This window comes from Callionymus lyra, chromosome 11, assembly GCF_982586985.1.
Source record: "Callionymus lyra chromosome 11, fCalLyr1.hap1.1, whole genome shotgun sequence".
Taxonomy (NCBI): Eukaryota; Metazoa; Chordata; class Actinopteri; order Syngnathiformes; family Callionymidae; genus Callionymus; species Callionymus lyra.
In genome coordinates this window covers 22,741,329-22,758,086 of record NC_141828.1, presented here as the reverse complement: position 1 = coordinate 22,758,086, position 16,758 = coordinate 22,741,329, and the positions used below count along the sequence as shown (strand labels likewise).

General features: G+C 37.0%; 3 protein-coding genes across 3 annotated transcripts; 1 reads left to right on the top strand and 2 right to left on the bottom strand.

Moving 5' to 3' along the window:
- Positions 1–268: 268 nt before the first annotated feature.
- On the bottom strand, positions 269–3,593 carry LOC148069644 (phosphoglycerate mutase 1-like). The gene is made up of 4 exons (XM_087802974.1): positions 3,395–3,593; positions 2,472–2,746; positions 1,000–1,180; positions 269–893 (listed from the first exon to the last, which is right to left on the bottom strand). The coding sequence occupies exons 1-4, from the start codon at positions 3,531–3,533 to the stop codon at positions 724–726; spliced, it is 765 nt and encodes a 254-aa protein (XP_087659100.1). The 5' UTR covers positions 3,534–3,593; the 3' UTR covers positions 269–723.
- A 5,803-nt stretch (positions 3,594–9,396) lies between these two features.
- marveld1 (MARVEL domain containing 1) lies at positions 9,397–10,667 on the bottom strand. Its single transcript, XM_087802712.1, has one exon. It carries the CDS (start codon positions 10,198–10,200, stop codon positions 9,712–9,714), a length of 489 nt encoding a protein of 162 aa, XP_087658838.1. The 5' UTR covers positions 10,201–10,667; the 3' UTR covers positions 9,397–9,711.
- Positions 10,668–11,963: 1,296 nt separating this feature from the next.
- avpi1 (arginine vasopressin induced 1) lies at positions 11,964–16,110 on the top strand. Its single transcript, XM_087803205.1, has 3 exons — positions 11,964–12,105; positions 13,490–13,841; positions 14,829–16,110. The coding sequence occupies exons 2-3, from the start codon at positions 13,519–13,521 to the stop codon at positions 15,058–15,060; spliced, it is 555 nt and encodes a 184-aa protein (XP_087659331.1). The 5' UTR covers positions 11,964–12,105; positions 13,490–13,518; the 3' UTR covers positions 15,061–16,110.
- Positions 16,111–16,758: the final 648 nt, after the last annotated feature.

Genomic DNA, 16,758 nt, shown 5'->3' with positions numbered 1-16,758 from the left:
CTGTTTCTATATTGTCTTGGGCTGTTAAAGCATGTGTTTTAACTGAAACATTTTGTTGTTTAAGCGCTTTGTGACCCTGGTCTGAGAAAAGCACTTTTCAAATAGTAATTACTTAATTGTTCATGTGGGTTTACTCTGGTTTTCTCACACAAAACTATTGGAACATAGTCGTCAATTAACTTATTAGGTTAACTCATAATTATAATACCACACAGTAAAAACCTATCACAATGATGTGGAAAAGCAGGCGAACCTCATAAAACACCACTTGTGTGGGAAGAAAACATGTTTATTATGGATTTCGAGAGGCACATCCAGCACAGAAAGGCACAGGAAGAAGTCTTTTTAACTGATTTCACAACACTGACCAGAACACACTGAGCACAGCACCATAGCAATCAGCTGCATCAGAACTTTCAAACGCCCACAAAGACATTTTACTTGCTTGAAATATTATGGATAAAGGAATACGAGGAATAATGGAATAGTGGTATTTACCTTTAGTCACAAAAAAAGCAATTTTTAAAATAGCTTACATATTACATTAAAATGGGAATCAATAAATACGACTTCAATATATTAATCCAGAATTTTCCTTTTTAGTCCTTTCTTCAAGTAATTTTTTTTCATTGAGACAAAATTAAACAAAAGTTTTGACTTAAAGTGTTGATAGACTGACACCTAAGAGATTTTTTTTTTAATATTTAACACTAGTTCTTTTTTTTACTTCTTGGCCTTCCCCTGTGCAGCGACCGCCTCCATGGCTTTACGCACGGTTTCCTTGTCTCCCAAGAACTGCATCGGCTTTACAGGCTTCAGGTTTTTATCCAGCTCATAGAGGATGGGAATTCCTGTCGGCAAGTTGAGCTCCATGATGGCTTCATCTGACATTCCTACATGGGACAGGTGCAACTTTTAGTTCATGGTAGTTGAATGGAATCAGTCCATAAATGTGACGAAAACTAACTAAAACTTCATGTAACAAAAAGTGTCACTCACCCTCCAAGTGCTTGACTATTCCTCTCAGACTGTTTCCATGAGCGGCGATGAGAACTCGCTTTCCCCGCTTAATTTGAGGGGCGATTTCCTCGTTCCAGTACGGCAGCGCACGAGCGATCGTGTCCTTGAGGCTTTCGCAGGAAGGAAGCTGATCATCAGACAGGTCTGCATAGCGGCGATCCTGAAAAATGACATTTGAACAGAGATCTTACACACCAATAACAAAGAAAAGAAGTCTGAACTAATACATACAATACTAATGGAAAAATCAGTGATCGGATGATGAAGCAGTGTCATGTTGTTAAAAGGTCAGTAGGTGGCGCCAACAGTTTATAGGCTCACATCAATAACAGACTTTGTCACACTCTCACCGTAAGAGATGCTGAAAGACTCAGCCATCAGTTTTTAAAAGGGTCGAAAAACCTACCTTTAAAAAAAAAATTTTTAATATGTAATTGTTTTTATTACTGTGTTTCACAATTGTTGCTTTGGTTTTTAAACCTCTGGCTTCTGTTTAACTTGCGGATTCTTTTTTAGAATATAAAGTGCACAACAAATAAAATGTATTTTTATAATTATTGAAAGATGATGTGATGTTTCATTAGAACAGAGACCGCCATCTAGTGGACTCTGAAAATAATGACACTGCTAATGAAGCTTCAGCAGACCATCACTAACGGAAATACTGAGTGTTGTAATTTACCGGTTAATAATAATTTGGATCAGGTGGATTATGGGTTTTACAATCATTTAAAAGGAGCTACATTTTGGAGAGGATCCTTATTTAATATGTAAGAAATGTGGTATGAATGTGCTGAAATTTTATTTGGATTTCTCTGGGGTTTTCTGCCTCCCATTGCTCCCCCTTTCAATCGAAAAAATAAGATGAAATTCTGGAAATGATCCTTATTTAAAATGTTTTGAATATGGTATAAATGCAATTGAAATCGGATTCAATACATTAACATATTGAAGATGAAATTCTGTTAATCTTCAGTACTTAGTATATAATACATACAGTTAAAATCTAAATGAAAATTGGACATTCAAATTTTCTAACCATTTCTATTGACCAGATCGAGTCTTCTTTTGAACAATGAATCAAAGTCCACACCTCCAGGCATCTTGAAGGGGCCCACCAGCTGTACCTTCTACTAAATAGACCCCCGAAGGTTTGAAAATGACCTCTGAAATGTATAACTTTCTTCCATGATTTCAAAAGAAGATTCCAAAGCTCAGTTTTGACACAAGTGACCTTTGAACCCTCATGTCAGTCATATATTAACTCTCTTCATGAGTTGAGTAATGTCTCTCTCTATCGTGCAGTTTGCGTCACTGCTTTGTGTGTGTTTGTGTATGCAAGAGTGACGTCAGCGGACAGAAACAATTCTGCCGATTCTACTTATCTGTGTGAGCTTGTGCAACTCTTTTGTTGGACTAACTGAGCCGACGTGACCGTCACAATATCTCACCTTGCTGATGATTGTGTAGTAGTCGTGGTCCGGACCCATTGAAGGGGGTGGGATGTCGAACGAGCGCCTCCAGATTTTCACCTGAGCTTCACCGTGCTTGGCTGCCGTCTCTGCCTTATTCAGACCGGTGAGGCCTCCGTAGTGGCGCTCGTTGAGGCGCCACGTCCGGTGAACTGGAACCCACATCTGGTCGATGCTGTCCAGAACCAGCCAGAGCGTTCTAGTCGCCCTCTTCAGAACCGAGGTGTGACATATGTCGAACTCAAATCCAGCATCTAGAACACAATGAAGTCAAACGAAAATCATATTTTATGATGACGATGAGACCAAACACTTTAGAAGACAATTATTAAGTAAAGAACAATAAAAATTATCCCAAAAATAAAAGTTAACCCGAGAGGAAACACTAAACTCTGAAATTGTTACAGGTCAGATAATCCCAAAATATACTGTATATTTAACATCATCTCATTACCAAATTACTTCTTTAAAGTGTGAATATTGTAATATTTATGTTTTCTGCAATTAATATTTTGTGACTGCAACTTTTTTTGGTCAAAAATAAATCCTTTTTTTTTAAGATTAATTTTTAATAACAATGAAATTTGCCTTAAGGAAGTAATGCAACTAAAAAAACATATTTACAAAATTGTTTTACAATTGAAATTATTATATTATTATATTAATTACTCGTTTCATTGTAGAAAAACATCAAATCATTTAATTTAAACAATTTCCTGAAGGAGAACTCCTGAGGATCAATAAAGTTCTACCTTAACTAGTACTAGTACAGAGTACTTTCTGCACTTTAAACACCCTGTACTTTGTTATAAATGCAATTTATATATACATTGCATGACGCCATCAGATCCTTGACCAACAGGTGGTCCTGCAGCAGCAGAAAAGCAAGTACCTGGACTCACCTTTCAGAGCCTGCCCCCCTCTCTTGGCCTCCTTTTCACCGGCTTCACTAAGGTCCGCATCGAACCATCCGCAGAACCGATTCTCCTGGTTCCAGCTGCTCTCCCCGTGACGGATCAGCACCAACTTGTACACAGCCATGTGGATAGTAATGTACGTTCCCGAGCCAGAGGAAAACCTGCAGATATTTTATGATCCAAGTCGAGTTTTAAGGCGAACCGCACCAACGTCACAATTTACTCTGTGCGGATTGGTTAAACACTTATGGTTCCGGGTTCAGTTATCCAATCAGAGTACGCTATGACTGCTCTCGATCATGTGTGGGCCAATAAGAGAGGTGGGCGTTTATTGACGGGCCGTTTCCTGACCTTCATGTCTCCATTGACGACTTCAGTGTTGCATTATTCAAGTTTTTGTCTGGATGCGTTTTCTAGAAACTATAACATAAAGCCACAGGTGCGACACTACTTTTAGTTATATTAAAAAAGGAAAAACGAAAAAGGTAAAGAAAACAATCCTCAGCAATACCTGTCTATTACACATTGTCTATTTAAACACTGTATGTCTATACATGTAAACATATACATTGCATTTAATGTTATACATTTTCAAATCACGTAAAAAATAAAAAACAAACATATTTTATGTTTATAAAGCACAACTCTGGTTTTTGATAATAAAGTGTTTACAGTGTGCTGCAAAGTCAAGCAAACAAAAAAAGCAAACACGAAAAATAATAGTTATAACATAATCATTATCATCATCATCATCGACGTCATTGTCGAACAACAACAACAAATCGTAGTAATACTAATAATAAATTATAACCTAAGGTAACACTGTGAGTAGGCCACCGGATGTCAGTGTTTCGCTTATTAAAGGCCGTCGATTTCCACAATATAAACAATAAATGATTTCAATTCATCTATCAATCCAACGTTTAAACAATCTGATACACATTTACAATTTTGTAAAATGCATCTTTTTACATTTTTTTTTTTTTTTAGGAATGTCAACTAATGTCAAAAAACCCAACTCTCCTGACTCACACTCAGGTTGCAAATGTTGAAGTCTTCCTCTCCAAGATGATCAAGTAAGTCCCTCAGTCTGAAATCTTGGCGAACAAGAGGTTAGGATAGCGGTGTCCATTCCATTATGATGTAATAATGGTTTCACTCCTCCAGGCAATTGTAATCACGCCCCGCTTATTTTATACAACAAGTCCCTTGGAGGTGGAGACTTCCGGGTTTGATGACACACATTGACAAACCTCGATGCTTTATCAATCACAGCAAAGTAGGTGTGGTTATGGTAAACAACATTTAATCTTGAGAAAAATGAAGGTTTTTTCAGTGGGCGGGGCTTAAGCACCTTTTCTAATATAGACATTTCAATGAAAATAGAGTTTTGTTCAAACAGACACATACTGATGAGTACAATAGAGTCCAACATCTATTTAAGACACACTTAAATCAACACATTAGTGTCCCTTTAATCCTATAATCCTATATTGATCTAATGAATAATGTCCGTTGCTTGCGAATCTAACCTCGACGTCACTTTGCAATCTTGGCCTTCACTTCTCCCAAACACCTCCTTCAGCTTTTAAACTCAACAACCCCAGGCTAGTTTTTGGCAAAAAGAGGGAAGCGGTGGAATTTCATCACTCTATAAATAGCTGTCATTTCCCACTGCTGGCTGCTATTGCCTCCACACTACACTTGTGAACACTGTGGCCATTCAGAACCAGCGTCTGGGCAAAAGCTGCTGGAAGAATTGTGGAGCTCAGGCCATTGGACAAAGAGGAAAAAGTGGAAGTATCAAACTAAATATGTATCGCAAATAGCTGCTGTTTTCAACTATAATTTTAATTTATCTATGCCATCGGCTTCGTTCACTTGTTATCCTGGTATGAATCTGGCACACGGTGGAATGTGCGTCTCAGCAGTTTGATGTAAGTGTGGTTTACAAGGCATTGCTGTGTGCCTGTGTTCTCACGTGTGTGGATAGGCCGCCTCCCCAAAGACACTGGCAAGGAAACAGTCAGCAGGAAAAGAGGCAGACAAACCCTAACACTACCTAAGTGTTTGGGTTGGTAGGAACAGCAGGGTGGGTCCAGTCTTAACAGCACTCATACCCTGGATAAAAATTGCTGACGCAACATTATTTTGCTTGAATTAAATAAAAATAATGAGATTCCTTTAGAGACAATATCTGACAATGATTGTAAATGATCAAAATTTTTTTTTTTCAATAATCCACCAGGGGGAATGAGGTATTCAGACAAGTGAAGACATGTGTGATTGAACTCTGATTCTTAAGGAGAGGACAAAGTAGGATTTAAGCTTTTTGTCTTCCATCCTGGACGACCTTTTCCAAGTATTACACCATGAGTTGTAACAACAGTGAATCCGTCCAAAACATCTGATGATACAGGAATTCTGGCGTCTGTTCTCTTTGAAGACAAGAAGGAGAGTGTATAGAGAGTGATATATATGATAATAAACTAAGGTAATTTCCACAAAAAAATAAACTTGTTGATGTTCTGTTTGCAGCATCTGTGACTTGTGTTTCCACAGACACTGACACGTCGACAGCACAACAGAGGGGACCTCTGAGAGGGGGGGGGGGGGTTCAGGTAATGGGCTCCTGTCGTCTTTAAAGCGCCGGATTTATATCCCCAAGTCTGCATCTGGTCTGCATTAACCCCCGATTTCTAAAAATCCAGGCCCAGCTGTTTGTGTTTGGCCACAGAACTTAGTCATTTACCGGACTCTTGTTTTGAAAAAATATAAATAAAGACTCACATCTGCATCAATACTTCTAATTTGTCAGATGCTGTTATATTACTAAAGCAACTGCAAGTGACTTAACCTAAATTCTTTCTCACTCTGATCACCAGATCTTCATAGCTGTGTCTAATCAATTCCCACAGTGCTGCAACTACACTTAACTCTTTGGGAAGCTTTTTAACCTAATTTTTAAATATCTTTAAATACTTTTTTTATATAAATGGTAGGAATCAAAATGACCGAAAAAGTCAATACATTAATGGAAGTACATTAATAGACCTTCTATTTAAAATATATGTGATGTGCTGTGACTAATATATCTGTCACCAAGTTGTGTTGAAGTTGCACTTTTGTGTTACTGTGCTGTACTTATAGTAAGTACAGTCATGTATCATGCTGACTAAACTTGTCCAGACACTGAATCATCTTTCGTTTTCATTGGATAAAGATCCACCCTTCCTAGATCTACAACTGTTTTGCCCGAAAACAAGACTATTCTTAAACAAACACAAACACACACACATGAACAGACACACACACACCGACACATGCATTCTTAGGCAACTTTCGAGGACATCTGACACAACACCACATCAAATGTTGGCTCTTAAAAAAGCAGTATGAAATGAATAATGCACTTATAGTATAAAAAATTGAATATGATTGGATTTTGTTTTTCTGATCATCTAAAAAATGGCTTCATTTCACATTGGGTACATTGCAAATCCAATCCCTCCGCGTTCACTGCAAGCGTTCCCCGGTCAAAATCCTTATATATAACTGCAAAAAAAAGGGAAATCTTGCACCAAAACAACTCTATCTAAAGTTGACTGTAGACTGAGGAATGGAGAAAATGGAGAGGGAGGATGGAGTGAGAGAAGAGAAGAGCAAAGAGTAATTTGGTCTACAGCAGAGGGGCTTGAAAACTGAAGGCCCTGGCTCCATATCTAGATTTAGAGATTTGTGCTATAACTAATAGATCTTAGTTTAAGGATCTTAACATCCTAGTAGGCTGATATGTTTGGATTAGATCTTTGACTTGTGTCAGACCATGTAAAGATTTGTAGGTTTAAAGTAGAGTTTATATTTTTTATGAACAACATGGACGGTTTTCTCACTTTCAGAAAGTCACACTTACGTAATTAGTAACTGATATATACACTCAAATACTTAAAAATGTTAACTAATTGTTTGTTGATTTCATTGTTCTACACTATATGTTACTATTACACTAAATACTATTTCTAATCTAAAATACATGCATTCCACTTACAAAGACACTGTGTCTTTCAGTAGCCAAGGTCTCAAGTGGCAAACATCCCACACAATTGATTTGCTGGTTTTGGTAGTTAGAGGTTCGGTGCAGCTTAACTCTTGCACCCTTAACCAATAAAACACAAAAAACTGTTGGTATTAACTTTTTGATTTTTTTAACACTAACCTTTGTGTTATCCCACCTTGACCCCAAGGGTAACACTTACTTACAATGGTTAAACTGATTGATTGCTAGCTTAGCTTAAACATGACAGCATCACTAAATCCCACCTAAAATTTAAAAAGATTTAAATATGATTATGGGTTTTAATATGAGTGGAGATATAATATGTAAGTAAGCATAATTAGAGGGGGGGTAAATACATTCAAGATAAGCTTTGCAGTTGGCTATATTTACCAATATAATAGTAGAAAGAGAAAGTACACTGTTTTGGGGTTTTAACATGGTCATTAATATAATAAAATTAAAGGAATAATGTCAGACCGAACTGAGATTAGGCGTCATTTAAGTATTATGTTAATAAAAATGCCTTCAAAAAACTTCATTGTTATATAATATTTGACATATTAAATCAAAACAACAATGTGTTTTTTCTGGCTAAAAAAACTTTAATTAAATTATTCACTTTGTAGAACACATACTGTTAAAAATAAAATGTTATGTATTTGTTTTCTAATAGAAAAGTTTAGTTCATGTATTTATTAATCATTATTTATGTCATTTTACATTAATTTCTCTTATTTTATTTACATTTTTGAATTAAGTCTAAGAATTAATTTGGGACTTAAACGACATATTTTAATTATTATGTAAAAAATATATATATATATATATATATATATATATATATTTTTAAAAGGTTTCCGTTTTTATATATTAATAATTTTAAATTACAACCAATGTGTATTTGCTGGCTTAAAATACTTTCATTAAGTTTGTAGCTATGTAGAACAAATCACTACTAAAATATAATGTATTTGTTTTCTAATAGCAAGTCAAGTTTTCTTAATGTCTCTTATTTTATTTTAATGTATAGTACTATTAATTTATTTATTTTTATTTCGTTTATATTATTTCATTATTTTTTCTGGAATGGCACAATGTCTGGCAAAATGTCTTTGTTAGGTTCACAACACTTGCAATAAAAGTTTCGGATTCTGATAACATGGAACGTTTGATTTAATGTTTTATTGTAATTAAAAGTCAAGGATATTATAAACTAATTGGTTTGATCGCTGGTTTAGCTAATCGATGACAGTTTCAGTCAATCTAATCTGAAATTACATCAAATTAAATCAATAATATGGGTTTTATAATTAGTGGAAAATATCATATGTAGGTAAACAGGTGACTTGTAATACAAGTATAAGTAAGTAAGTTAGTAAGTAATTTTTATTTGTATAGCGCTTTTCCAGACCAGGGTCACAAAGCGCTTAAACAATCAAAACAATATTCAATAAAGAATATATTTTAAAGGTCAAGATAAAACTGATAACACAACAGGAGTTCCAGAAAATCAAGGAAAAGCCTGAACAAATAAAAACGTCTTAAGATGTTTCTTAAAGGAGTCAGTAGATCCATCAAGCGCAGAGGGAGAGGAAGATCGTTCCAAAGCTTAGGAGCAACAGCCTGAAAAGATTTCTCTCCTCTGGTCCTGAACCGTGTTCAGGAACCATAAGTAGATTCTGATCCACAGACCTCAGAGCCCGAGCTGGGGTGTAAGTAAGTAAGTAAGTAAGTAAGTAATTTTTATTTATATAGCCCTTTTCCAGACCAGGGTCACAAAGAGCTTAAACAATCAAAACAATACTCAATAAAGTATATATTTTAAAGATCAAGATAAAACTGATAACACGACAGGAGTTCCAGAAAATCAAGGAAAAGCCTGAACAAATAGAAACGTCTTAAGATGTTTGTGTGAATAACACATTCAAGATAAGTTTTGCAGTTGGATTTATTTGACAAAATAATAATAAAAAAAAAGACAATACACTGTTGTGTTCTGGCAAAGTTTAAAAAATAACCATTAATATGAATAAAATCTTAAGGATTAATGTTGGACCGAGCAGAGATGAAGCGACATTAATAAGGTACCATATTTATTAAAAAAAGCTTTTTAAAAAATCGTCACCGTTGGAATATATTGGTCGTAAAGCATAAGAATTACAGTGAAGGTAACTATTCCTCATCTTGCTGTGGATTCACCCCCCTCCCTCCCTGATTGACGCACAGTCGCCCCCTGGTGGTCACGTCACACCACCGTTCGCTCGCCTCGGTGTTTCCTGCAGGCGTCATAAACCACCGAGAGCAGGTAAGCGACGCAGCAGAGACACGCGAACACGGAGGCCGTCAGGTAGACCTTGTACGGGCAGTAGTGCTTGTACTTCTCCAGGTTGCAGAACGAGTTCCGGTCCGTCTTGTAGATCATGACGCCGATGGCGGGCAGGTAGAGGACCGCGGCGGCCACGTCGTGCGTCAGGTTGGTGACGAGCCACCTCTCTCCTCCCAGCAGAGGGACCAGGTCCTGCTTGTCCAGGAGCGTGATGAAGAACAGGGCCAGGGTCAGGAGCCAGAAGAGCACGGCCACGAACAGGACGAAGTGGATGGGTCCCTCGTACTTGTTGGAGGCGATGGTGATCCACAGTCCGGCCCCGAAGGCGATCTGGAGGATCCGGATGATCCCCCAGAAGCTGCCGAGAACCTTGCGGATGTTCCCCTTCACCTGGAGAGGTTGGGCCATCTCCGTCCTCCTGAGATCAGTCTCGGTTCCCCAGATCCCGAACAGGGCGGGTTCTTGCAGCCAGCTGCGGACAGCCGGGGGGGAATTCAGCTAAAAAAAAAGGAGTCCAAAAAGTGGGAAAAAAAGATGAATCCTTCGCTCTGGTCCGTCTGTTGAAAACCGTTACTTGTGACCTAAAGACCTAAAGAACTCCGTCTTGGGTTCGCTGCCCCGGGACTTTGGAGAGAGAAAGAGAAAACTTTTTGAAGAGGTTTCGACTTTTCCGTTTCCTCTTTTGAATGTAGCATCTGTTTTGGGGGCTGGGTGAGGAAGAGAGGGCGGGCCCCCAACACCACCACCACCACCACCCCCCTGAAGAAACTCCATAAGAATCAAACCAAAGATACATCTTCAGAGTCACGTTAACATCATTCATTAATTGTTTAAAACACCATTCGTTGTTTTTTGTTTTTTTTAGATATATGAAAACGTAAATAGAGGGGAAATTTCAAGTTTTTCATTTATTTTAAAGCTCGTTTGAACGAGTATTTTGTCAATTATGAGAAGAACACGCATTACATCAAAAATACAATAAATTGAAAGTTATCTTAAAGGGAAAGTAATGTGTTGATTTAAGTAAGTAAGTAAGTAATTTTTATTTGTATAGCGCTTTTCTAGACCAGGGTCACAAAGAGCTTAAACAATCAAAAACAATACACAGTTAAAATACATAATTAAAACCCCTGCAAACCTTAAAGTTATTGCACATTAATGATCATGATTCTATTCAAATTTCAACTTAAGTGTTGATTTAAGTGTGTCTTAAATAGATGTTGGACTCTATTGTACTCATCAGTATGTGTCTGTTTGTACAAAACTCTCTTTTCATTTAAATATTTACATTAGAAAATGATCTTAAACCCCGCCCACTGAAAACATTTTTGTTTTTCTGGAGATTAAATCTTGTTTAGCATAACCACGGCCACTCTGCTGTGATTGGTCAAGCATCAAGGTCGGTCACCACGCGTCATCAATCCCATAAGTCTCCAGCTCAAAGGGACTCGTTGTATAAACAAAGAGAGGCGTGATTACAGCTGAAACCATTATTACATCATAATGAACTCCGCTCTCTTCGCCCCAGATTTCAGACGGGGGAGAACTTTATAAAGTAATAACTTAAAAACATGGTCATGATGTGAGACTTACTGCATCTTGAGGAAAAATACTTCATTATTTGAAAGTAAGTTAGGAAAGTTTGGTTTCAAATTAGGCCTTAAAAATAGAAAATAATATACATCCCATCTTATTTATAAACAGAGACCAGACATCTACCAAGCAGCTCCAGTTTTAAACCTCTTATATTTTCGCATTTTACTTTTAATCAACTTAATTTTCTATCATTTGAAACATAATTAATCGAATAAATAAATACCTCTTGTAATAGCAGTCATGTCTATATATCAATGTATATATATATCAATATATATATCGATGTAGAAATGACGACTATTTTCTCGGGCAACGCTTTTGAGAGCACTTTCTTATGTATTGATTCCTATAGTGCGTCACCTAAAGCTGCGCGTTCCAAACGTCACGTGCTCCACACATTTCTAGCAGACGTCCACCGTGTCCCTCCATCTCAATGACGTCAATGGCGCACGTAGGTAAAAGTAGGCGTGATCGACTCTTTCTCCTGGAATGCGATTGGCTGTGGCCACAACGGGAAGTCGGGAATGTCTTTGTTCCTATTGGTCCACATGAGGATCGTTGATTTGTGACTGACAGCAGGCTGGAGGAAACTGGGAGCTTGTGGAGAGGAAATGGTCTGAAAACAATCCTCGATTCCATAAGGAGATCATGGAGAACATTTGACACGAGCAGGATAGTCTTGAAACATAATTTATTCGAGTCGCCGGTGACGCTTCGGTAAGTCGGATTATATGTCACATGACAACAATAGGTGTCTTGTTTACTCGCTAAACACAAGACCTTATGGTGGATCGCGGCTAAAACCCATGACCTGGTTTGTTGTTTCTGATCTAGAGAAACTCAATTTGCTAAAATAAATATAACAGAATATGTTTCGATTTGAGCGAGATACTTCCTTAAATAATAGAGTCAAGAATTACAACAAGATAAACAACCATTGCATGTTATTAGGCACTACATTCAGCTGTAAATAAACAATGGTTTGCTAAAACTCGATTAAAATGACACTAGGAGAATAACAGGGTTCAATTGTAAAACCGTGTTACTTATCGCACTATAATTACATGTAATTATCACAGATAACACAATCTGTTTATGTCGCGTTAATCGTGATCTCTTGTCATTTTAAAGTAATGTGTTTTTTCTGGCAAAAAAAAATACTTTCATTAAGTTATTCAGTATGTAGAAGACATTCCTGCTAAAATAAAATGCATTTATTTTCTAACAGCAATAAACGTTCGGTTTTAATATAGTAATTATTCATTATTATTAATATATTTATTTCATGTAATAAGTTAGGTAAGGTAGAATAAAGTTCTACCTAACCTAACCTATTATGTCATTCTTTTTCTGGAATGCCACCACAAATTGTAGTTACAATTTGTTACTACAATTTGTATTGTTATTTTGATTGGTCAAATTATTTTCAACAATCAAAATAATTGTATTGAGTATTGTTTTGATTGTTAAAGCACTTTGTGACCCTGGTCTAGAAAAGCGCTCTATAAATATAAATTACTTACTTTACTTACTTACAAAGATTCTTAAAGTCATACAAGTAACTGACATCTACACTAAAATACTAAAATACATAAAAATGTAAACCGAATGTTTATTAATTACATTTTCTATGCTATATTACTATTAACAGAGTTTCTTATTTAAAATAATAAAGGTTTCTGATTCTGATAACATGGATAACTTGTTTTAAATGTGTAGACCTAAGAGTTATACGTTTTAGTAACAAAATAGACATAATATAGTTCACAGACAACATGTGGGAATTCTGATAACAGCGGATTCCCTGACCTCTCTGTCAATACCACCTGACAACCATCTGCTAATACCACATACAGTCCGGTGCGAGCAGAGGGTGATGAAACTGCTGCTGCGTAATGAGCTTTACCCCATACATCGTCACTTCCTAGGATTAACTCTGGGGTGTTGGGTAATAGTCAGACTTTCTACTTTTTAAGTAGTTATCAGTGGGGTTTGTTATTGTTTTTATGGTGGTTAAATTCTTACAGTCAGTGAAGTTATAGGCAGAATAAAAAAACAGCAAGCAGACATCTCTAAACTTGTTTTTTTTTTCTTTTAACAGCGCTGATTATTCCACCTTTTTTTCTGGCAATGGACGCGGCACCGTCCTCCCCGCCTGCCGCCGTGGTGGCAGGACCGCCGCCACTTTGGCGCCTGGCTGAACGTCGAAGCAGGAAAACTGGTTCAGGGAACATTTTCAGCAACGTGGATCTGTGTCAGTTACAGAGACTTTTCAGAGTGACAGGGGACCAGGACGCAGAGCAGAGGGCGAACCTGGTGTGGGGCCACAGGGATGAGACCGAACTGGCTCAGGCTCTGATTCAACTGAGAGCCAAAAGCCATCGCAGAGGACTGAGGAGCAACAGCAAGGATGGGCTCGGTTCCCACTGGCTGAAAGCTTTCGACCATCTCAGGTATTAGTCAAAACTAGTATCTAGTAACTAGTATATCAATAACCAATGATTTCCAATTATCATGGATACAGAAACCGATAACCAACATTCATATTTTTATATTCACAACAATACTCTCTATTTAAGATACAATTTCCATGATGTTTTCATAATGGATGAAGTCTTTTCTCTGTCTCTTCAAAAAAGTGTTTACAGTTGAAACTGCTGAATGGAGAAATCGGAAATTTGACCTGTTGTTGTTAGGATTAGCGCCGCTAGCTGCTACTGCGTCTGCTTCGTGTTCTTTTAATATCGAAGACTCGGCTGGTTTCAGAGCGAATATTCAATAACTAACTTTTCTCGGGTCCAGTAATCTTGCCTACTTAAAACCCAAAACATGTCACAGATGAGACTTAATGGTTTGACATGAAATTAGAGCAATTGCATAGTAAGTAAGTAAGTCATTTTTATTTGTATAGCGCTTTTCTAGACCAGGGTCACAAAGCACTTAAATAACCAAAACAATATTCAATAAAGTATATACTTTAAAGGGCAAGATAAAACTGATAACACAACAGGAGTTCCAGAAAATCAAGGAAAAGCCTGAACAAATAAAAACGTCTTAAGAACTCACAGTCCACAAAATCACCTGCTGGCGAGAACATCGCTTGCATTGTTGAGGAAACCTCCCTTGTCAGGAAATATATATTTACTTTTGTTATGCTCATATCACGTTTTCCCATTAAAGGCATCTGCGTCTTGTTCACACAACAGAGGGATAATTAGAATTGAAATGTACATTTCCAATAGCAACAAACTTGATTCAAGTACATTTGTTTTAGTAACACAAACGCTAAACATGGTCCAGGGAAGGTGTGAGTTTATTAGTAGCTAATACCATATACCAAAAGACCAATGATCATGTTTTACAGTTTTACAAACAAATTAGTTCGGCTTACTTTTTATAAATGATACCAATTGTACTTTTTTATTTGTATTTTGGTCCAGAATTGGAGAGACGTCTACAAGTGATCAGGGTGACGATCTGAAAGAAGACCCTGAACAAGACTGCCAAGAGCTGGACTCTTCATTAGGGGCAGCAGGAAGGTCCTCGTCGTCTTCTCTGGGGGTTTGTGAGGGCCAAGCGGGGGCCTCTGACAGACACACTCAATCTGGTTTAGGACTTCGAAGAGGACGGGAGAACGACCCAGAGAGATACCTCCACAGGATCCTCCACTGAAATCCTCCATTAGGGTTCTCGTCACGTCGTTCGACTCCACCATGTGACAGAACATCTCATTTGAATCCTGATATACTTGACACAGTAGTCCAGGTACCAGTCTTGGTGAATAGCAGCAGTCATGAACCAACAATCCGGTCTGGTTTTACCTTCAAGGATAAGGTTTCTCATTCATGAAATGTGAGCAGTGTATAAAGCGTGAGCACTGGGACATGCACAGGATTTAGTTATTTCCTGTCAAACCATTAAGTCTTACCTGGAATAGGTTCTTTGTTCTACAGAGTTAAGATTCAAGTCTTCTTTCGCTATAGGCCCAAACAAGAAGACAGGATCATCTTTAAGGTGATTATTATCGATCCATAGGCAGGGATTTAAGGTAGTTCACATTCCGAGTGATTGATATTCATCATAATACACATGTTTTATAAATGCAGAGTAGGTTTTTTAGTAGCTCAAACCTTTATGTGTAAATCTGCACATAGATTGATTCACTACGGACACTCATGAGACCCATTGACTGAACTAGTATCACATGATCATCCCTTAAAAAAACTCTGAAAACTCTTGTAACCTGAGACACAACAAGGTTGACAACTTCTCCATTGAATACGTTAAAGTTTAGCGCCTCATACTGGAAACCGAAGTGGTCATCAAATTAAGGTTGTTTTTGATGCAATTTATTGATGGGTCAAAGCTGCAACAAAAGTGGCTTATTGTGCTTGTAAAATAACAGTTATTCATATGTAGCTTGTTGATAAAAGTAGTTTAACTGATATATTAGTAGAAATATTAAAATGTATACTTAGATATTTGTACCTGTAAGAACCATTGGAATAATATGAATTATTCCAGTCACATAGGTTTAAAAAAAACAAAAAACACCAATATTATTACATAAATCACGAAAAAAACAAATTAGTCAACCTTATAAAGTCAACATTTTTTTCTCTTTATATCCTTAATGACACCAAACGGACCATTGTTCTTTTGTTACGAGTGTTGTTCTCTGTATTTTTCAAGATGAATAAAACATTGACTTTCCAATAAAAACACATTTGTATGAATTTATTTGTGTCTATATATTATACCGTTTTTTTTATAGCAACGTGTAATAGTCCAATCTTAATACAACAAAATAACTTCTTTTTTTGATTCATGCGTCTAAACCAGGGTCGTTAGATTAATTGAGCAAGAGGCTTATAAAAAAATTGATGCTTCTTTAACCAAAAGGAAAATGTAACCACAATAATTGTTAATTGTCTTTTGAGAAACAAAACATACATTTGCTTCATCTATAAAAGTTAAAGTTTGTAGTATTTAATCGCAGCTCACATGTATACTAACTTTAAACTCTTAATGCATTGTAAATCAATGTTGAATTTTCGCTTACATGCATGTTAAAAATATACAAACTTATTCAAGTTTTTTTCTAAACATTTATACGAGGGTAAATTACAGATGAGCCTGTTGTTTTTAACACTAGAAGTCCCAAAAAGCAGCCATTTGGATTTTCTACCTATAAAACCCAACAGGACACTCATTTTTGTTACGTAAACAAGGTGATCACTGGCGCACCACAGGAGGGGACGTGCTGAGAGGGAGTGGGGAGGCGAGGGGGAGTGGGCCCAGAGAGCTTATGGGGGAGGGGTGGCTGTCGCATTTCTATCCTGGCCTTGAGACAGAAACTGGTTCATCCCA